General features: G+C 38.6%; 1 protein-coding gene across 1 annotated transcript; it reads right to left on the reverse strand.

Annotated features, from left to right (window-relative positions):
* Positions 1-224: 224 nt before the first annotated feature.
* On the reverse strand, positions 225-22,341 carry LOC114555122 (guanine nucleotide-binding protein G(q) subunit alpha). The gene is made up of 7 exons (XM_028577264.1): positions 21,977-22,341; positions 10,121-10,305; positions 7,626-7,780; positions 7,315-7,443; positions 6,152-6,281; positions 5,193-5,346; positions 225-4,539 (listed from the first exon to the last, which is right to left on the reverse strand). The coding sequence occupies exons 1-7, from the start codon at positions 22,110-22,112 to the stop codon at positions 4,349-4,351; spliced, it is 1,080 nt and encodes a 359-aa protein (XP_028433065.1). The 5' UTR covers positions 22,113-22,341; the 3' UTR covers positions 225-4,348.
* Positions 22,342-22,984: the final 643 nt, after the last annotated feature.

Genomic DNA, 22,984 nt, shown 5'->3' on the forward strand with positions numbered 1-22,984 from the left:
TTTCTTTTTGAGCATGTAAAAAATATAAATGATCTAAGGCAGGGGAAAAAAGAGAAAATTAACCTGGGGAAACTTCACCCAACATATTGCTTGGTGAAATGCTTGGGGCACTTTTAACTGATGATTCTACTTAGCAAGAATCACATCTGTTTTCACTTTAATTAGAGTTCAAATACAACTTGACTTAGGACATCTGGTTGGAAGTGTGGTGCGGAGTAATGATATAGATTTAAAGGCATTTAATTACCCACATTGTAGAAATGATAGCTGTATCACTAAAGTTACAATGAAAATCATCAGTTGACATACTTTTGAAAAGAAACACGTCGTTTCATTCAGAAACATGTTGGAATGACAGTTCATGGATACAGGAAACATTTTACACAATAATGTTTGGAGATCATCACAATAGCACTATTTCAAAAGGAATCATCAAACTTCATACTGTATCTTTGGGATGAAAGCAATCAAGTGATGTGTCTGAGAGTTAACAGAGCAGTTTTATGAAAAGTTGTTTTTCAAAAACTCAACCCTGCAGTCCTTAATATACTGTAAGTAAAACTGCGCTGCTCTTGAACATACTGCATTAAGTTGAACAGCACAGCAGTCTGCGCTCTCTTAAAGGGAAAATCCAGCTTGAATATAACCCACATGTGCTCCCTTAGAGTAATGATGATGAACAAGTCACTCACAAAGCTTGAAAACAGTCCTTTGTGGTTCATATTTATCTAACAAAATCCAATGTGTGTGAATTGTTTAAACAACGGTTTTCCCTATATGTAGCAGGGCTTTACGACAGCAGGGACACATGTTAGCAATTACTGCAACTCTACAAGTGATCATCAACACTGATAAATTGAAACTATAGTCCAGCTTCAAAACATCTCTGGAAAAAAGCAGAATCACATTGACATCGTCTTAACATTCAGTGAAATGTGTGACGAGTTGGTTTTTCCTATAAAGCCCTGCTGTTGATAAGTGGTTATTGACTTCAAAGATACTGAATTGGGCTGGAAATGAACTTGTTGGAGTAGTTGTTGCCTGCCAAAATCAATCATCCTTGTAAGAAATGTTACCGGCCAGCTGAAATATCTGAAAACAACAGGACCTCTGAGTAAGGGCTAGTTAACTGCCAAAGTGGCTGGTAGATACTGAACCATAGCCAAATGTGGCAAAAACACCCCTCCGCAGGTGGTGGTGGTTTAGAGTCCAGATTGTGGCACATTCTACACATCCTGATGTTATTTAGTCATAGTCGCATCAGGCAGTTCAATCCATTATAATGCACTGTGGCATAAAAGACATGAATCTGATGCAACAATATTTTGAAATCAACAGAAAGTGTTTTCCAATTACAATTCACTCAGGATGTTCTTATAATGTCCTGTAATGATGTCATATTAGCTAAATGAATTACACTTCAAAGCTGTTCCCAGGGCTTCTTATAGCACAGAATAACAAAAAGAGAGAACACCAAGCCAAAACCAAATGATCTTCCAGCTGCACAATGGGGCATTATTGGCTGCACTAGCTTCACTTCTCATAAAAACACAGGTGTCTTGCATGGGACTTCAGAGGCACGGCTTATTCAATAAGGCAATATGTACATGTGAACTGTTGTGTATTTTCTCCTATGTTGTCATTTCATAAATAAAGTCCAAAATAAAACTGTACATTCTAATGAATTGGTGGCATTCAATATGGAAATCAGGTAGAAAAAAAAAAAGAATATAAAAGCACATGTAAATGCACCATCCTAATTAGGCCAAATAGTTGAGTCATCTTTTGTCTCTGACAGCAATACTGAGTTTCTATCAGTGCGGAGGTTCATGTAAGGGGGTGTTAAGGGTGATAGCATTGCACTAACAATCAGATAATTACATCTCATCCTAAGATTTTTATATAAAATCTGAGCCACAGCAACACTTAACCGGCATGCCATCCACCTTGTTCTAGCACTACTTGTTAAATAAAACCTACTAACGTGGTTGGTGGTGGAGTAGGGGGTGATCAGGATGACAAGGTGTGCGATACACTAAGAAATCTCAAAGTTAATAAATACGTATTGAGACGCTGTGTGATTAAGATAAATATAAAAGAATACGAATCAATGAGTGACGTGATTACACCTATATGACAAGTGCTCTGTTCCTGAAGCCAGTTAAAAACTAAACTATTACAATTAGCCCTGTAGATTGGATTCAGTCTGCAGTTTTTCATATAAAAGTCAATTTAACACACCAGCTACTGTAAATACTGGCTTACCAATCAATGTGTTGTTGTTGTTGTATAATAATTATATTCCTCTTTATGCAGTTCTGAAGCTGAACAATATTTCTTTGCTGAGAAACAAAAATGGCAAAACACAAAATTTACATTCTCTTCTTAAAGTGGAAGGAAGGAAACAAAAACAAACATGTAAATAACATTTTTTTTTCTTCCAAAAATGAATTAGCCATTAGACATACAATACAATTACATAGATACATATTTTCAATACCGCACATTCAATCTGCCAAAAAAGTAATGATTACAAAGCCAACAAAGATGCTGCCATATATATATATATATATAGAGATGTATGTACAATGATTATAGCATTCATAATTGCACTATGCCTCAATAAATGTAAATTACAGGCGTATGTTCTAGGGAATTGCTACAAAAAAATACTCAAAAGTAACTTGGGAATGAGGGAAATGTAATCAGAAATAAGGAGGGCTTACTTTGGTACAAACTGAACATCAACACTTTGCCCTTTTTCATAGCATTTAGCCAAATTTATTCTCCACTGCAATGAACTACAACAGTCAAGACAGCCGGGCTGTGATTGGACGACTATAAAGACACAGCTAAAATGTGACTGGATAGTCTGTAGGAAAGGAGGAGGGGTTTGTAGCCACGCGAAAGGTTGTGTTTGGACCGTTCAAGCAGTTTAGCGCAGAAATTAATTTAGTTTAATGTAATCTTAAGAACAGAAGTAAAAATGAAACACCGTGGCATGGTTTACATTTTGTACTACCTTGCAATAAGCAAGTGCCTTTATCTTTTCAAGTGTTAATTGTAAAAATAAATGTTATTTAACATTTATGTTATTTCTGGCATCCTCCTCTCTGAAAGCCTGCTAACTAACTGTGGGGGTGGTTGGAGAGAAATACCATTGGCGTTGTTGAATACTTTCAGGAATCAGTCGATCAATCAATAAGTCAGTAAAGCCTGTGTTCATCAGCCCTGCTCTTTTTCTTTCCTACACACTTTCATTAAAAGTAGTAAACAGCGCAAAGTGGCGTCTGGTGCTTGAGTTGTTTTGGCATTGGCAATAAGTATACATATTGCCATAATAAAAAAGCGTTGGTGGCACAGTTGAAGATAATCATTTAACAACATTGTCTCATAAATAATCACCTTCTCAGCTCCCTTCAGTCTGTGTAAAGAAACTAGCGCCATCATGGTTTTCATGACATGACCGAGCAGAGGTCCCCGTGTGTCTCCTCACCTGCTCACTCAAAGCTCACAAAGCATTTTTTTAAAGCCAACTTTCTCTCAAACTTCTGAACTTCATGGTTATGTCAATGCTGGAGAACTCGTGTGACTGTCACACATGCTCTACTCATCGGATGGTACCAAAATCAATGCAATGTAATAATAATAATAATAATTTAAATCAATTAATAGCAAATCAATATGAAATAATTTACAAAATCACAGTTTATAACTATTAATCAAGAGACTTGCCAATCAGCCCTTTTGTAGGAAAATGGAAACTATCAGTTAGAGATCTGTGGCATAATTTCCTGTTGGGAAAACAGGTGAATGCCCAGGATGAAGCTTCAGAATGAACGGACAGGTCGGAGGGTAAAAAAAATAAAAAGGAATGGAATCATTGTTTATAAAAAGGCAGGAGGCACGGAGCACATTGCATTTGTTGCAGCTCTGATCTATCAGACTGACAGACAGAACAAGCCCCCAAACCTCGAGTGCACAAAGTAGTTTCTTTTTTTTCAAAAAGCAAAACAAAACTTCACAAAGAGCAAAGCCTAGAAATGAAGATTGGTGCTGTACAAATTCAACAGCAAATCCCTCCCTAATCCTTCCAAATATCTTGCCCCCCACCCCTTCCCTCCCTATATTTCATCAACTCCTTAAACAGCAAGATAACATTTACTTTGCTCACCCCTTGGGGACCAAGAGATCAACAAATGGCAAATAAATTAGTATTATGCAACCATTAGATTTCTTTTTTTCTCTGATTTTCTTTTCATGTGTGTGTGTGTATATGATCTATCTTTTCACAGATTGCATCAGTCAGTGTGTGTTGAGGGCCTCCTGGTGGCAGCCCTGCTCCGCTCTACACAAGGTTGTACTCCTTAAGGTTGAGCTGCAGGATGGTGTCTTTGACGGCGGCAAAGACGAAACGGATGTTCTCTGTGTCAGTGGCACAGGTGAAGTGAGAGTAGATGATCTTATCGCTGTCTGGATTCAGGTCCACAAACATCTTGAGGATAAACTCTCGCCCTGCTTGGGCATCCCTCTGGGGACCTGGAGAGAGGAAGACCATGCTCTATGAATGCATTTTCCACTTTCTTTCATTACAGTAAGTACCATTACGTTCAAAATACTTTTGACAGGATTTGATTCTCTTACAGGCTAGTGCATTTTAATCTATAGGGATGCATATTCTTCTTTTTTTTCATTGCAATGATTACTTTGTGCGATAACTGTCACATGGCTGAAAGAAATGAAATCTCAGGCACTTACAAAATATCAAATACTGTACAGTATCAGGCATCATTTTGATGTCAGTCTGACATTTTAAGTCATTTTTGTCAAATACTGACAAGAAATACGAGAATATTACAATGTTGGTATTTAGTTATGTTTGCCAGCACAATACAGTATATCACTGACCAAGATATACCAATATATGGACACACTATCAGTATAATAACACCTTTAAAATAAATTATATCAGTATTGGTCCTATATTCTTATTGCTGTTTTTTGGCTGCTTGTTATTACAATTTAATTAGCATTAACACAAAAGTCAAATGGCCTAATTTTCAGAATAAGTTCATTCTTCAGACAAGTCTGTAAACCTTTATCTGTTTTGCCCCAGCCTTCAGGCTTTTATACTGTATCACTGTATCAGATGTTTGATGTTTGGGTTGGACTTAGATGCTGCTGTTACTCACCGTCATACTCTGGGAAGTAGTCAACCAGATGAGAGTACATGATCTTCTCCTCCAACAGGTCCTTCTTGTTGAGGAAGAGAATGACTGAGGAATTTTGGAACCAGGGGTATGTGATTATTGTCCTAAACAGAGCTTTACTCTCCTCCATCCGGTTCTACAGAGAGAATGTGAATGGGTGCGTGAGGAGAGGTAAAGTGAGGGGAAGAAAGACAGAGAGAGAGAGAGAGAGAGTCACTAATTAACCTGCAGTCTTTCAAACTCATTACGTACAGGTTTTAATAAACGCTTTACCGCACCAGAGGGACAGCAGAAACGATAAGAGAGAACGGGGCCATGTCGCCTTCAAGAGTTACATTACCCCTTTGCACTTGATTTCAGTGTTTAATTGAACAGAACGACCATTCTGAAAGCAAGCCTTAGATATCACATCGCCAGCACTGCAGTGTATTTAGAGTGCTCAACAGAATATCTCCTGTATATTATAAAATCTAATCTATTGACGTCAGAATACAGAGGACATGCAGCTGGTCAGTCTTCTCTTTCTTCAGTTTGTAGGCTTGCGATAACATAGGAAGCAAAACACATGGTCACAAATACAGACAAGACACACACACCTGCTCATTAATACACTTTAACAGACCGACACACAGGCTATATCCTCTTAAGAAGGAGATGTGGCCTGAGGTGGTATTCAAAACAGCTGGCTGATCATTTACAAATGCTTTCCAAGGGGAAAAAAAAGGTGGAGCATAGCCAGGCAGGAGGGGAATCTAATTTTCATTGTTTTAAATAAGGAATAGCTTTTCATCTTCCGACAACTCATCTTCCACGTCACATGAAGGTGAAGTTGTTTTTGAAAATGTGAAACTAAGCATCACAAAATCAATATAATCACTTAGTTTGGTTATTGAATTGACTTTTAAATGCAGCTTTTGTGTGAGCGTGTTTTTATCATTCACCTCATTGTCCGATTCCACCAAAACTTGGTCGTACTCGCTGAGCGCTACCAGGAACATGATGGAGGTGACGTTCTCAAAGCAGTGGATCCACTTCCTCCTCTCTGACCTCTGACCTCCGACATCCACCATCCTGTTGGGGCAGCAGCATCCAGGAGAGAGAAAACAGTCACTATGAGCAAAACGTTTGCAAATCTGTTTGAATCTCTTTTCAACACATTTTGAGGGGCATTGCTTAATTCAAAAGAAGCAAGAGGGCAAAAGTAAATTGAATAGGATCATTCTGTTGATCCTTGGGTGTGACTTAAAAGTTATTCCAATATTCAGCTGAGTAAAAGCAGACTATTAACATTGTGACTATGACTACAACCTAATAATATTTCCTAAGTGCGACCGATGATGAGGGGAATTTGCTGTAATATATACACTGAAGAATAAAAAATAAAACAGCATGTTCAGTCAGTGTGGTGCTATGTCAATGCTTTATTGAAGCTGTTTTGAGTTAAGAAAGTGTATTTTTGTTAAATTGAGATGAATTCTGTGCTTAAGTCAGAAAATGATCCAAATCCTTTACGTGAGTATAAGTACCAAAATACTTTTTTACAAGTTAAGCATTGCATTCAGAATTTTACCGTTGGGTACTATAAACATTAACAAAGCATCTTATGTTATTACTATTTGATGAGCTTATTGTAGTTTACAGTGTGGATTAATATTTTATATGCAAAAACAATTACAACCATCAGATAAATGTAGTTGGGTATATATTTCCCTTTTAGAAATGTTCCAATATCTGAATACTTTAATTGAGTAAAGGTAATTTACTTTCCATCTATGACACGCGTACACACTTGTTGTAGACTAAAACGTTTAGGGATGTTAGACTTGTGGACAAGTGAAAGCATCAATTAAAAAAACCTTACAGTCAAATTCAGTAGTTGTAGTTGAGGATTATTATTTTTTCCATCATTATATGAACGGATATGAGTTCTAAACGGACATGTTTTCTTTTAACATTTCTCTGCACATTTGATGTGTTTTTACCAACTTCACCAATAACCGTACAGACAAGATAACAACAACAAAGTAGTTATTGGGTAGGTATGTACACAAATGCAATTTTCACAAATGCTGTTTTCTGATCCTGAATATATTTCTTCACTCACCTGAATATGACACTCTGCAGGTCAAACGGATATTCAATGATGCCCGTGGTGGGGACTCGAACCCTCAACACATCCTGCTGGGTGGGAAGGTAGGCTGGCTCGGCGATCCGGTCCAACGCGTTCAGGTAACTACAGCCACAGAGAGAGGAAATGAACCAGGGTGTGTATTTGTCTTGTATTTCACCTTAAACATATCTCGAAAAAGTCTTCCCAGAGGTTTATTATAAGCCTGAGGGCAATTCATAATTCACTCCAGAGTTTACATGTCTGGTTTTAACATCTGTATTGTTTTTTCTTTCCACTCTACTCACTATTTGGTGGAGTCCGAGAGTTGGTATTCCCTCCTTCGGTCGTAGCACTCCTGGATGCCCGGGTCATTCCATAAGCTCTTGATTGCATCTACATAGGGATTCTGGAACATGCTGACCTTTTCTACGTCCACCTCTCTCACGATGTTGGCGTAGCCCTGGAGGGAAGAAACATAGGGAGTAACTGTCATGACTTACTGAGATACAAAAAGTAATACTTAATTTATCAAAACTTCATCAAGCTTTTATGATAATCTAAAAAACACAGTGACTATGAAAGACAATCAACATACAGGTTATAAAGTCCCAATTATCACTGGTTTATTTTCAATCATATATTCTATATCCAGAAATTACTTTACACCCCCAGGCTCAGCATGGACCTAATATCTGAAGCTCAAATCCCACTGGGGCTGTTGAGGGGAAAGTTTTGCCGCCCCAGATTCCCATCAAACTCTGCTGTGTCCAATGACAAGCGATCAACATGTGCCTTAATGTTGAAACGGTTCCTTTTGTGCGTACTGCAATACTTGTAAATAATACATATATCACAACAAAATAATATACTAAAATGAAGAAGTAAGATGCCATAGAAGACAAATCAAGTATCCAGTATACAGTATACTTTCATGGGTGGCCTTTAGAGCCTACAAGCCTAGAATCATACTAAGTGACAGCCAGTGTAAACATGATCGACAGGTTTTATTTTCACTTCCTTTGCGATGTCAGTGCACTCTTTTGTCAGTGGTATAATACTTCCCATTTTAGCCAGAGAGATGGATGTTGGGTAAAAAGTATGACAGGCATTTAATATTTTTGTTGTACACATAACTTTGATTTCATCATACGCTTTGTTGTTTGCTGTACTTAAGTATGTTTATAGTACAATACTGTACTGAATGTCTCATACAAAACCCTCATGTATAAACACACTAAACATACAAAAGCCATTTATTTATCCAGATACTGGATTATGGAGTATGAAGAAACTGATGGTAAATTGGAATTACTGTATAGTGCAATGTAGGATGGGAGAAAATGTTTACCTACAAACTTTGTTGTGAAATGGCTGGCCTGAAACAGCACATTCATTTTCCTTCTTGAGCATGCATATGTGGAACTGGAAGTGAAAGCTAACATGGACAGTGGTGATTCCCCACAACAGCAGAGAGTTAAATCCAAGATGTGGTGCCATTATAAAGTCTCAGTGCTGAGCGCAAATTCAACCCTTTCTCTCATAAAATAATAACGTTTTAAAGCTGTTGCAACTAAAAGCTGTTTGTAAACTGTCAACATAAAGTCAGACATACAGTTATAGAAACACAACCAATATGTGGTGGCATCTGTCATAGAAACACAACCAATATGTGGTGGCATCTGTTATGTGGCCGGCATCGGTAATCTGCCTATAAGGTCTGCACAAAATAATCAGAAATATATACCCAAATACCTAAAACTGAAGACATAATACCTTTTGTTAAAAAAAAAAACATCTAACTTCTGATCTAAATTACCATTTACTGTGTCAGTCAAATGTTCTGCACTGTCCAGACCACTCTCAAATAGGTAATACCTAGATAATACCTGGAGCATGGAGTATCATCACAATAATTCATTTAGTAACATATTAGGAAGTCCCTCCTCTAATGAAATGAATGGGAGCCAATGGCGATTGGTCTACTTGTTGATTTATGTTTAAAGGTATGGTAATGCTGGGGCGGCCTCTAGCTCACCCAGTAAGAGCGTAAGATGTTGGCTGAGTCCTGCAGCGGCGTGGGTTCGAATCTGACCTGCTGCCCTTTGCTGCGTGTCATCCCCCATCTCTCTCCCCCTTTCATGTCTATCCACTGTCACTATATAATAAGGGGAAAAAACCCCAGAAAAAAAATAAAAATAAAATATGGCAATGCTAATAAACCAAAAAGCATGTATGATACACCTACAATATCAAAGTGTTATATTTGTATCACCTTGAATAGTATATTTGTATCCCCCTTTTTTCTGTGCATTATCAGTAAAACCCTTACTGGGTCCTGATCCTAACATCCCAAGATTATGATCTGACTTCCTGCCATCACACTAAAATCTACGAAATAATTGATCCACCCCGCATAACTAAAAATTGACCTGCTGAAGTCATAGTTACAAGTGAGGTCAAATTTGGGTGAGTAGTGTAGGGGATGTCTCTCTTGTGTATTTGCTATGTATATTTGCGTGTGTATATGCACTCATCATGGATTTCAGTTTACTGAAACCCACAGGCAAACACAAATACACACGGGGTGCGATGGAGGGCTGGAGTGCATAAATGACACAGGAAGTGTCAAAAAGGACAGGAAACAATTATGGATGGCTGTTCCAAATAAGATAGACAGCACTCTAAAAATATACAAGGACGCTGTGGCCGTCTTTTTTCTAAAACTATTTGTCAGCCTTCACAAAAGTTGGTTTTTCAGTTAAGGAATTTGAAATGGCTTGAGTGAAAGGATCTTATTTACCTTGTTGTGCTCATATTTGTAGGGGACCTTGAGGGTCTCTGAAGCTCGGATCATGGCCTGCATGGCTGTGAAGATGTTCTGATAGACCAGTTTGGTGAAACCCCTTTTGTCCTCGTCAGAGTAACCGGTGCCGTGGATAATCCTCATTTGTTTGATGAATGTGCTCTTCCCACTTTCCCCAGTGCCTGAGAGAAAAGACAGGGAAAGAATGTCATTTAACCAGACAACACATTTCATTTCTTGTGTCGGCATCCGTGCTCCTCAAATGGACATTTAGTAATGTATGTCTTTCCTGGACCTCCATGGGAACTATAAAACAAAAGTAAGTCCTATTTTCACAAGAAAACAATAAGTTAATTAGAGTTGAGAACCTAAAAAACAGCTCTAAATAATCTAATAATTTAAGCAATAATTGGCTAAAAGGCTCTGTAGAGCTGAGGGAATCTGCAGAGTTGGGTAATAATTTTTTGAGTTCATCACTATGAACAACCCTTTTCACATCACACATAGTCATTTGATCCATTGATAATATAGAAATATAAATTAATGCAGGTTTGGAGTTTCCAAAGGGAAAAGGGGAAAGGGTTACATGACTTTTTGTAACACAAAATCCTGTTTGGAAAGAAACGTGCCCACACAATTATACACGCAGATGTACAGTGTGTACTCACTGATGCACTCACTCAGTCAGTCATTCACATATATTATGATGTGCTGGATACTTTCCTCTCAGTCAGTGTTTGCTTGGTCTGGTGACTGACCAATAACAACATCTATCTCCTCTCAGTGGTGACAGGGACTATTTGGGTGTGAATAATTTCTCTTTGGTTCATTGAGAATCTTGGCAGACCAACTGAAAGGTCTAACTTTACCTCACCACTAACTCTTGAATAACGCTGGCAGGAAGGAGTGTATGTGTGTGTGTTTGCTTGTCAGTGGCCAAGAGATGTGTGCTGCATTCCAGTGCAACCTAAAGTCTCTGAAAGTCTGGATATGTTACACTCTGTTATATTGCATATTATATAAACTCTATTTTAATCAAATTAGCCCCTCTACTGTGGGCCCACAACACAGACCAAGCACTTAACAAAAACCAAGCTTAAGACTAAACGACTGCTAAAATACCAAAACCTCTAGAGAAACGGCTTGTCTTTTGTAGGGTTGCCAATTTAGAAGCCTGAAATTAACAGGGAAGGCAGTAATAAAAACACAGGAGTTAGCACAATTACGCTTGAAGTGCTCTAGGGCCAAGCATTTAACCCTTGGAATTCTATTTACAAATTCTTTTAAAAGGTGCATCAAGCAATGAGGAAATGCTATCATGTAGACAGAAGCATTTTTTTCACTTTCCTATTTGGTTGGATATGGTGGCTTTTGAAATATGAAAGTATGGCTATGCTTTTTTATTTTAATTCATTTTCACATTATAAAACACATTCAAACTAAATATACTACATTGAATACACAGATTTATTTTCAATATATCAGAGCAACGTTTATATATGCTCACAGTATTCAATTTGCGATTGCTTGTAAGTGCTACATGCTACTACTGTTGCATTATCCTTTTGGTGCACTTTTATTCACTTTATAGCACCAAAGGGTGGGTGGGACTTGTCACCACCTGCCTTCAACCCACACACACTGTCCACATATAATTAACTATTACATTAACCTCAATGACAAGTAGTTGTTGTTGCAAGCCACAAATAGTGTTGCACAAGATTTAATGCCTTACAGCATCCACCCTAAAATAGACTTTTTTTTAAAAGTAGGCAAGTGGAACAGTGAGTAATCTCAAAAACTTAAATTAACTGCCAATAGGTTCTGGATTTGTACGGCAGAATGGATCTGGGTTGCTCTTGTGAGGCACAGTTCTGATCCCCTCGTGGCTGTTCAAACACAGAAAATGGGAGAGAACCTAATGCCCTCACATGTGATTGGCTCATAAATTCATCCATAGATAGAAACCTTTATAATTATAGTTGCCTTTAATTTGCCAACTCTGACCTGATAAAATTGGAACTGAGATGCTGCCATTCAGTTTTATGTTACAAAATGAATACAGCTTAGTTTACTTTTAAAGGTTTCTTCTGGGGATCCACCCTTCCAAGAAAATAATCCTCAGAGAATAAATTTACTTTAGAAGATACTTTGCTATGAAAGTACAGTATTTTATACAGGTTACCTTGGGTTATAGAAAAATGAGAAGGTTATACAGCATTGTATAACTAACAGCTGTATGTATAATAAGAAAAATGATTGTAATGCCTTAAAAATATTAAAGACAACATTTTCATTAAAATATTCCAGTATGGCTTGACCACATCTGGGTCGTAAAAGATCTTCTCTATTACACCAACAAAAGACACTGTGAAAGATAGAGAGACAGCGAGCATGCTGGGCATTCCAGGCTGCTGAGTCACTCTTCAGACTAATGCATTGACCCAGGATTAACCCCGTGTTTGAGGTTGGCGTGAATGGCTCAACAATACATCTTAGGTGACGCCTGCAGCTGACTTTTTAAAAGAAATGGGATATAAATCTGCAACATAACCAATACCATTTCTCTCTCAGGAAAATGTAGTAGTACAATGTTTTCCTCCTGAAGTAGAAGTACACAGTAAGTCAGTAGGATACAGTTGGGTTGCATATTAAGTTCTTTGGGGGCCAGTTATTTCGGGGTACAATGGTTCTGGAGAAAACTGCAAGCAGCAATACCGCAGGCCAAGCAAACCGTTTTGAACAGGCACTGCACTAGTTATAAAAAATGCATGAGTGAAGACGAGGAAATGAATTCACCACGGAGAGCAGCACCTCAAGGAGAGAGTTAACACAGAGAGCAGAGGGAGGCCACTGCAACATATTCACTTTTAAAAATGCTTTAGTCTAGCTTGCAATTTCTTTCTCTAACTACAGACTGTAGTATCTGTGTAGTAGTCACATCTGGAAAACACATGAACATGATTTGTTTTTTGCACTTTCATGAACTGAAAGCTGACAACTCTGTTCTCTGATCTGAGGAACCAGTTATCTATCTAATAAAGCGGGACGCCTCGGGGTGTGTGTGTGTGTGTGTGTGTGTGTGTGTGTGTGTGTGTGTGTGTGTGTGTGTGTGTGTGTGTGTGTGTGTGTGTGTGTGTGTGTGTGTGTGTGTGTGTGTGTGTGTGTTTATGCATGTAAGTGCGTCTATGCGTCTCTCTTTGAAATATCTCATAAACCGTTCATCCAATCTACTTCACATTTGGTTTCCTGGGTACCTAATGAACTTGGGGTTTGGATTTTGGAGCAATTTGGACAGCATTGGATATTGGATATTAAACCTAAAACTAAACGGCCGAACAATAAACTGCTGGTGCAGCAGACTGTTGACACGCTCTGGACAGCAGCAGGGGTAGGGGATGTTTACCGGCTTGGGCTGCGGTTCACTTTTTGCAGCTTATAATGGAACATGATTACTGGATATACCAAGCAAACTTTTCTTCACGTTCCTGGAGCACGAGCGGATAGCTGACATGAACATCTGAACTGTTGTGTTGAATAAGGTTGGAAAAAACGTACATTCCGTGTCTATTATTTTGCTAAGAGGAAACTTAATAAAAAGCCATTTGCCAACACTAAATATCAAACAAAAGCCAGACACTATATCGTATTAAGTTGCTGTGCGCTGTACATTCACCACTTCTAAACACAGGCAGAACATAACCTATTCTTGGAGCTTATTCCTCTACCGCGCTGTGCAATGCAGACTATCTCGGAGCTGACCAAGCAAAGACAGCAGTTTACATCAGACTTACCCTCACTCTCTGCGCACGCACGCGCGCACGCACACACACACACACAACTGTCAGATTAGGTACTCCATATTTTCATTGTGATATTTTTTGATTAAAATTAAAATCTGAATCTGCAACATCGTCCGTCAGGTAAATATAGTAGTACAATGTCTTCCTCTGATGTAGCCTACACTGTAAGTCAGTAGTAGGCTATATAGTGGAGTTGCATATTAAGTGGTTTGGAGTCCTTCTTTAAGTAAAGTTTTAGGGTACAATTTGGTTTTGGAGAATTCTACTAACAGCAATACCACAGGCCATTAGTGTTTTAAATTTTATAAAGAAACCCACTCTTGTGGGTGTCAAATATATTCAGTGTTAATGGCTGGCAGTCTTTGGCAAGCACCAGCAAATATCAATGCAAAACACAAGGCAGAGACATTAATTAAGTCAATTTAAGTCATTAGACAGAATTCTGATGTTCCCCAATGTTAGTGTGAGTTATTTCAGATTAGGACAACTAGATGTCAATAATGCACAGTGTTGTAAAAATGGTTTGCCTCCCTAATTCTGCACTTTCTATAGCTGCACACTGTTAACTTAGCTGGATTCATACAAGAAATCATATGACATATTTAGTGCTTCCTCCCACAATTACAACCATGTGTTTGTTAAAAACTTGTTAAAAAGTTGCGGTGGACTTTGTTCCCACAGCTTTCATTTGGCCGATGAAAGCAGCTGACAGTGATTGGGTAGATCAACACTTTTGCAAATGTTTTTGACAGATGAAATTGGACTCAAAGGTGCAGAATAAACATGCTGTCATGCTGCAATGATTTTAAAAGTTATCCAGCTGTGCAAAATGTGAACACAGTTGAGCAGATGTTTTCAGTGACTACAGAAGTAGTTCCATAATCTAAATTGTTCATAACTTTTCTGCCTGTTCTGATGTTTTAAAACTGATTTACTTTCAAATCCGGCCATCCCACTTGTCTATGATTTTCTCCATTATTGCAACCTTGTAAAAGGGGGCCAGGCATCATAAACTAGGTCCAATGGTCTCTTGAGGATTGGAGCTAGGCCACTTTGTAATTGAGCCGTTTTAAATCAATTTAACAGATGAAGACAAGCCTGATATTTATTCATGTTTAACCATTTTGACTGTCAACAGATGTTTCAGACCTCAATGCAAAATAAATTAAAGTCAGATGTATGCAATATATGTAGGAATGCAACAAGAAAGTAGAAAGTACTATGCATCAACATAGAGCAATATCTCTCTCTCAATTTTATTCTGTATGTCCTCTGTAAAACTGTATCCTACAATGTTAAAATATAGGGCACCAACTACTGATTATTTTCATTTTTGATTAATCCGCCAATTATTTACTCAATCATTTTGACTATAAAATGTCAGACAATTGTGATAAATTTACCAGAACCTGAGGTGACACGTTCAAATTGCTTCTTTCAGCGACCAACAGTCCAAACCCAATAAAAATATTCAGTTTACTATTATATATGACAAAGAAAAGCATCACATACTCACATTTGAGATGGACCAATTGGTTAATTGACTTATCACTTCAGCTCTAGTAAAAAAAAACATTGAGATAAAACATTATCTCAATGCACTTTGAGAGGTAAACTTCAAATTAATAATAAGCTACTAAAATACACTACCATCCTAGGAGCCCCTACACTGTGAATGTGCTCTTTCAGTAGTTTCAGTTTAGTGTGTTGTGTACGTACAGTAGACGTGCTCTAATGAGGCAAAGTGTTTCTAGTTACAAGTATTGTATTCATTATCCACAAAAAATGGACTTCATACAAAGGATCAGGGGAATTTGGTTAGTTGATGATAGGATTGTACTTTAAGTTAAAGTTTAGATGTCAGAGCATTCTTTAACTCCTGATGCACTGTGAGCTCACCAAAACATGTTCCAACAACTTACGATCAAATGAACAATGAAAATTAGCTCAACTTAACTCAATAAAGATGACAAAATATGTCTATACTATGATTGATTAGTAGCTAACTACAGAAAGTGCTTTTATGCAAAACCAACTGAAAAGATGGTAGCCTGGTAGGTAGAAAATCTTTTTAAAATCATACATCTGGAGGATGGTCAGCAGCAAAATATATGCAATGTGTAGCTAATGTGCTAAAACGTAAAAAAAAAGATGTGCTTTTAGTCTCCAGTCGCTATGTCACCATTACTCAACTAAGCTGCTGCTTTCTACTTTTCTTCCCATGACTGCACAGGTTTGGAATCTCAGCTGATGTGATGGATTTCTTCAGAGCTAATGTCATGCTTAAAGAGGAGAAGTTCACTTTCCCATAAAAATAAAAACAAAAGAACAATCTAAGTCTAATGGTATTCATCATTTTTACCATAATTTAGCATGTAATTCCTCTCGAACAAGGTCTTTCCGTTCAAATAAACATAGTTTTAAGCTAAATGCCCCCATCGCCTGCACATTTCAAAAGCAACGAGTCAAGTGCCTTCTAAGCATTGTCCACTCCTCCAGTGGAGCAGCTCACTCAATGAGCCTTGATCGGAAAGGGGGGGAAGGTTAGCGCGCTGAAGCACAGAAGTGAGGGGACGGGATGGGGAGGAGGGAGGAGTGAGCTAGTCTTCGTTTTGTTTGAAAATACTTTGAACGTCAACAAGAACTAATGTCACCCAACATCGCTTAGAGCACCTTTAACATAATTGATGTAAATTGAAGGCAAGGCAAGTTTATTTATATAGGCCTAGCACAATTCATACACAATGGCAATTCAAAGTGCTTTACAAATGAGCAGTAGTGTGTATTTATTACAACAAACAAATGTATAATTATGTGTAAAATAATGAAACTAATTAGTTACAAAATGGAGAGGAAGGTTACATTTTAAATTAGAACGGACGAAAGCGGTATAGCTACTTGTTTTGCGCAAACATGTCAGCTCTAAATCTAAAAAGTGCGTAGGAGTGCTCTTGAGTGTGCGTAGATTCTGTTCTTTTTTTTTTTCTATTAAAAAATAGATTAACTGCTTTAGGTAGTTCTACTGGAACATAGGGTCAGTTTCAGCAAATATGACAGAAAGTTAGTTTTATAAGTCTTACCTACTGCATCTTTAAGAACACATTTGTTCTTAAGAACGTTTGGTGAATGAGGCCCAATGTTTCCAAATAAATCAACATGTTTATTTACAGCAGACATTTTGACTTGTCATAGAAAGAAAAGCACACTAATAATGATAACGTCAATTATGCTTCAGCTTTTTTGCCGTGCAATGCAGCAATTAAAAAATATTATTAGTTCCACCTTTTGTTTGACAAGTCCGGATGTCTGCTGTTAAAAAAGGTCTGTTCATTTCTGGTCACATGCGACAATTTTGGTACCACTGAGTTATTATTTCACTAACTTTTTATAGTTATTATTATAATATTGTGATATATAAGTGTGGCATAAGTTGCAAAATATGTAAAGTTGATAATGATATAGATACATTTTTGGCACAGTACATTGTGTGGAAAACAAAGCCTTGTTCGATTACCATGAAGCTTTGAGCATAAACAGGTCGAGAAAAAAAAAGCCTTATCTGTGTTTTCTTTCCTTGCAAACAATTTTAACTTACTAGCTCATTTGTTGTGTTGTGTGGGTTTCAATGTACCCAGTCTCCGTAGAGATAAAGCAATTAGTTGGTTTAAAAGTTGAAAAAGCCGAGATGATTTGTGAAAAACCAAGCGATTGAGATATTGAATAATTGATAAACTTCTAAACTTGACTGGAGAGTTTTGTGCCAGATCCCAAGGGACTTTAGGCAATTAGATATAATAATACACAGATAGCATATGGGTTAATGGAGCCATATAGACCACACACACAACTTCCTACAGTTAACTCCACCAGTAGTAGTGGGAGCGGTGGAGTGAATTCAGAGTCCATATATTCAATGAGCTCTGGATTCACTGAAAAAATGGTTGATTGGGCCATACTTGTTTCATGAGCTCAGACACGAGAATGTTGGTATGAGATCACACATATGGTTCATCATTACTGGAAACGTTACTTAATGGAGCGCATCTTTCCTGTGACTCAATTTTCATAGACATTAATTGTAAGCTTCCTGTCATTAGAGGCATGCTACGAATCCACTCTGAAATATAACACCCTATATTGATTGGACCTACTGATAAGAAGCTCCTACACAAAAAATACATATCAAATGAGCATCATACTCATCAATTAGGGCCATCAAATGGTTCGTATCACAAGAATAGTGACTAATCATTGAATAAGTACAGTTAGCCTAGTCAGACTTACACATCACTTTTAGGTTTGGTTCATTGGCTGTTTATGTGTTTGCATAATAGGCGAATTGTTGGGTATTAAAAGAGATTAGAGGAAAACAACAACACAATTATTCATCCATAGTTAACAAGGGAAGTGGCAGTCAGCTCCTTCAAATCCTGTTAATTTTAAGGGGGATTCATTTAATCATTTTGTACCAACAGGAGGGCAAAGGGGAAACCTTTATCCCAAAAGAGGCAAAACACCTGCATGCTCTTTTCAGAAAGTAGTCTGGATGATGTGATCTTATATCCCAGCCTGCTACACCACCTTCTCCTCCATGCATTTTCTAAAGGCCTGAGAGAGAAGGGCACTGGATCAGGAAGAGGTTTCTAGCACTGCTCCCCACAGCCACGGTCATCACAACTAATGGGCTTTTCGTTGCAAATCTAATTATAAACAGGATGGTGAGTAGATGACTTGTTTTCCTCAAATTTCTCCAGTATGACAAATACTTCTGGACAGGATAAACACCCACCCAATAACACAACCCCACACTGTAAAAATCCACAGGTACTATGAGATAATGTAAAAGTTTTCAGTTTTTTATGGCACTGTTATTTTATGATTGGGAGTCTATTTCAAATCATTGTACTGCAGCATGCTTTTGATTGATTATTCAATTCATTTGAGAATGATGAATTAATGTAGACTATTTAAAGGTAGGTGTATGGGCATACCGTCACACAAGCCTCTTTACCAGGTCCGGTTCTAGACTGCTTTGAATGGGGGGCTAGTAAGAGATGTTGGTTGGTCACCAACGACTAGTGTTAATATGAGTGCTCTTTTAGACTAAGCTATATCGTGCACGGTTTTATGTTCTATAATACGTAAGCATGTAGTTTCTCTAATTTTAAACCCACCTTGTTCAAGGGGCACATCTTCAGAAAGCTAAGAGCGAAGGGCCGGACATGTCCATGCACTATTATTCTCATGTACACTTGACACAACGCGGCACCACATTTTTAATCATAATTAAAGGGATGGGTATTGATAGGGTTTTATCGATACTATACTCTTATCCATAGGCTTATTCCTTATTAGTTTGGTTCGTTGTGGATACTCATTTCAGGTCTTTTTCATTACTAAATAATGGCTTTTACAAAAACATGTTATTTAAAAAAAAAAGAATGAATTCAAAACCGGACTAAAATGTTGTATTTCTAATACTGAGTGAAGTTTATAAAGAATGAAGGACACAGACATCAATCAGTATTTTCATCCCTCCTGTCCTCTGTCCTCCCTCTGCTGCTGCTGTGATTCATTCCTCACACCATCACCTTCAAGGTCTGATGCCATCATTGACGTGCATAATAATTAGCCATGTGGAAGTACAGACAGCTTTGTTTTAGCTTGTTTTAACAATTCGCAATAGCTGGTGGTGCTATGCTTGTGTAAAACATGCCGCCAGAGCACATTCAAATATCGCTTTCTATGTTGAGGAGCTCAGCCACGACAAAAGGAGAATAAGACATGTTGCAGCGGATAATAAATTACACTAAAATGTTAAAAGAACCGGTAATAATACTACGGTCTTTAATCATTTTGCCCTGTTTTTTGGGGTTATTTATTTGTAAACTAAAACAATATAGGCGGACCGGAGTTGGCCCACTGGCCGCCAATTGCAGTGATCAAGCTGAGATCAAGTGACAGCTTCTGCTGATAAGAAAAGTGACGCTTTCTTGCTGTGTCGCCATGTTTTATAGGGCCAACCCAAACAATTAGATACTATTAAAACGTCAAACGTAGGAAAAGATATGCGTTTTTAAACAAAAACTTTTTTTAAATGGCATTCTGAAACAAAAACAATCTCTATCCACACAGGTCGATCTTGAATGATCTTCGTCCATATTAACACGATTAACACGTCTGACAATGCATATCACATGACCATTGCATTCACTGGGCATGCGTGGGCCAATGAAATCAGGAAGTAGATTGTCTAACACATAGACAGTATATAATGGACCAACAGACCCCGTTGCTCTGGACGGAGACCAGTGAAGGCTATTAGAAGCATTTTTCCGGTGATGGCCAGCTTTACTGCGCAGCCTCCAACTGAGAGAGACAGCGTAAACGTGACGTGAGCAACGTGTCTGAAAGTTGTAAGTCTTCTGGTGGCTGTGCCAAGAGAAATCTCAATCATTCCCAATCTTACAGAGAAGGAGAGTGTAGGTATATGTAAGGAGATAACATGGGCACAGGCTAATTATTGCTAACTAAAATGCTGGTTAACATTAGTAATTAATCCTAAATAGCTCATGTAAGTCGAAACTGCCTGCAAGCTTATCCTGTACTATACGGTAATTTCTCTACTATGTGACAAAATCGTTCGATCCTATTTTTACAAAAACGTCTGCTACGGAGCCATAACGTGAGGTACATTGTCGTGTTTCTTTAGAACTAAACAATGGACAAATAGAGTCTTTAAACGCTTCAGATGTAAAGTTATTCGCTGTCAAGTGGCGCCAAAATGAATGCTAGTCAGTGGAATGCTAACGGGAGGTGATGGCCAGGTAGCAACAAAATGGCGCCAAGGAGGTTCGAGTTCTGAAGTGAAGCTTACCCCCTTGGTCTAACATCACTCTGCGGTTGAAAATCATGGATATTAGTTAAAAATACAGAAAATACTTTGGACAAAATAACAACATTGGTAAATAGTAAGACCAGGCATTTATTTGCTTGGACCAGCATCGAGGTGGAACTGTTACAAAAAGGTATGTAAGACTAATACATCTATGATGTAATGGTACTTGTCCACATAGGCGTTTTTTGATGGCCCCGTTTCAGCACTAGACGCTTGATGGGCTTGCCACTAGCAGTAATCAATTTCTCTTCAATGACCACTGACAAGCAAAGAAAACTAGGCTACACCCTCCTACAACTGCGATGGCTGCACCTGATTGGACGAACCTTCACTCGTGGGCGGTCTTCTCCCAGACCAACATGGCGGAAACTTTCTCTTATTTTACAAAAATATTTCACCAAAATGTGTTTCTGAAAACATTTTATGTGAGAAATAAGCCATGCAGTTGTTGATTCTGTCGTCAGTTTACGGTCAGGTTAAAAGATTTGTGTGAGTTTTCGAGAGGTGGCGAGTCAAACTGTGGGCCGTTATTTGCATCAAGTAGGCTGGACCTCAACTTTATTCAAATGAGGAGCAGGCAACTTGAGAACAAAATGCGTTTTCAAACAAAAACGTAGGGCTATTAATGATGGAGAGGTTCCAATCCAGACTAATATCTGTGCTATAACCACTGCCAGGGTTGGTGTTAAGCTGCAATACTGCCTTAATTACTTCCAATAAAACGCTAGACTTTGGCCCAGCCGATGTTTGACACACTCCTAAGCACACCACCTGGATGGGCCCTTGAGGCCTGACTGCACAGGTTGTCAGTACAGTGAATGCATGGAGGGGAGGCCCTTGGTGACTAGTAAGCATTTGTTTCCTCGACACAAACCGGTCGCAGTTATTCAAATCAGGTGGTTTTAACACTGGGAACCCTACAAGCCTGGCTGGGCAGCCGCTCCTCCCTCTGCTGACCTGCCAATCTGTGCACTCAACTCACAACTCCAAGATATTTCAACAACCCACTCCCCAACTTTACTCAGGTGGGAAGCCTCATTATTAGACCCCCCACGCCCTGCCCGACAATGGTATTTTTGGTGAGAGGAATTTGAGCTTTGCATGTCTCCCCACACTCCTGTCCCTCCCCGTGTTTCTCCCTGTCGACCTTACCGAGAAGCAACAGTTTCAGTTCACGGCGTGCGTCCTTCTTATCCCGGCGGAGCTGCCTTTCGATCTCGTCGTTGATCCGCCTGGCTTCTTTCGCCTCCTCGCTGAGGCAACACGCCATTATGGATTCCAGGGTCATTCTCTCTCTTTTTTTTTTTTTTTTTTTTTTTTTTTTTTTTTTTTTAAACACGCACTTTTCCGCTGTTTCCTTTTACTGATTCATTCAGATTTCAGATTCGTCGAGGTAAAAAGACGTCCTCATACAGGCCTACTTGTGGTGAAATAACGCGTGGACGCCCTTATAATGAGCCTGAACAGCGCTCAAATTGTGGTGGAAAGGAAAATTAGATATTTGAGAAATTATTGACCCCCCCTCCTCCCGTTTCGGTTCGCTTTCTGGGCTTCCCGACAGCTTCAAAATAGTGTCCACGGCGGTTTGAGTTATAATAATATTGAGAATATCTGTGCAATCTTAATTGGTGCAATCTGCTTTTCCTTCTCAATATGATCAACAGATCCTTTCAGGACACATCCTCCGTACTGCTCTGTTTGATCTCGTTAAGCATTGCCATCCGTGCCTGGCCACCCTCATCAAAGTCTTCAATGTTGTTATTTTTCAATCAACAAAACCCCTTGTGTTCAAGTTAGCCTATTGTCCGTGGGTGAGGGCAACGAGAAAAACACATGAATAAAGCTTTCCGTTTATTTTCCAATGGCTCGACTCCCGGGCGTGGTAAAGCAGAATATGGCGGACTTTCACTCCAATCGGCTAGGCTGGGATACAGTACAGTTATCTCTCTCTGTGTCTGCTCAAAAAACCAAGAAAGCCACACATAACATGGCATTTCAGCCAGAGCTGTCGGTGCCGCAACCAAAATATATCCCAGTTTGTATCAAAAGCCGTTTACATCCATGGCTCATCAGCGCGGTGAGAAGAAAGAAATAAACGCCGTGTTGTTGCTTTTTTTTTTTCTTCCTCCCAGCCAATCTTCTCCTTTTCCTCAATTCTCT

The sequence above is a fragment of the Perca flavescens genome, chromosome 5 (genome assembly GCF_004354835.1).
Source record: "Perca flavescens isolate YP-PL-M2 chromosome 5, PFLA_1.0, whole genome shotgun sequence".
Classification (NCBI taxonomy): Eukaryota; Metazoa; Chordata; class Actinopteri; order Perciformes; family Percidae; genus Perca; species Perca flavescens.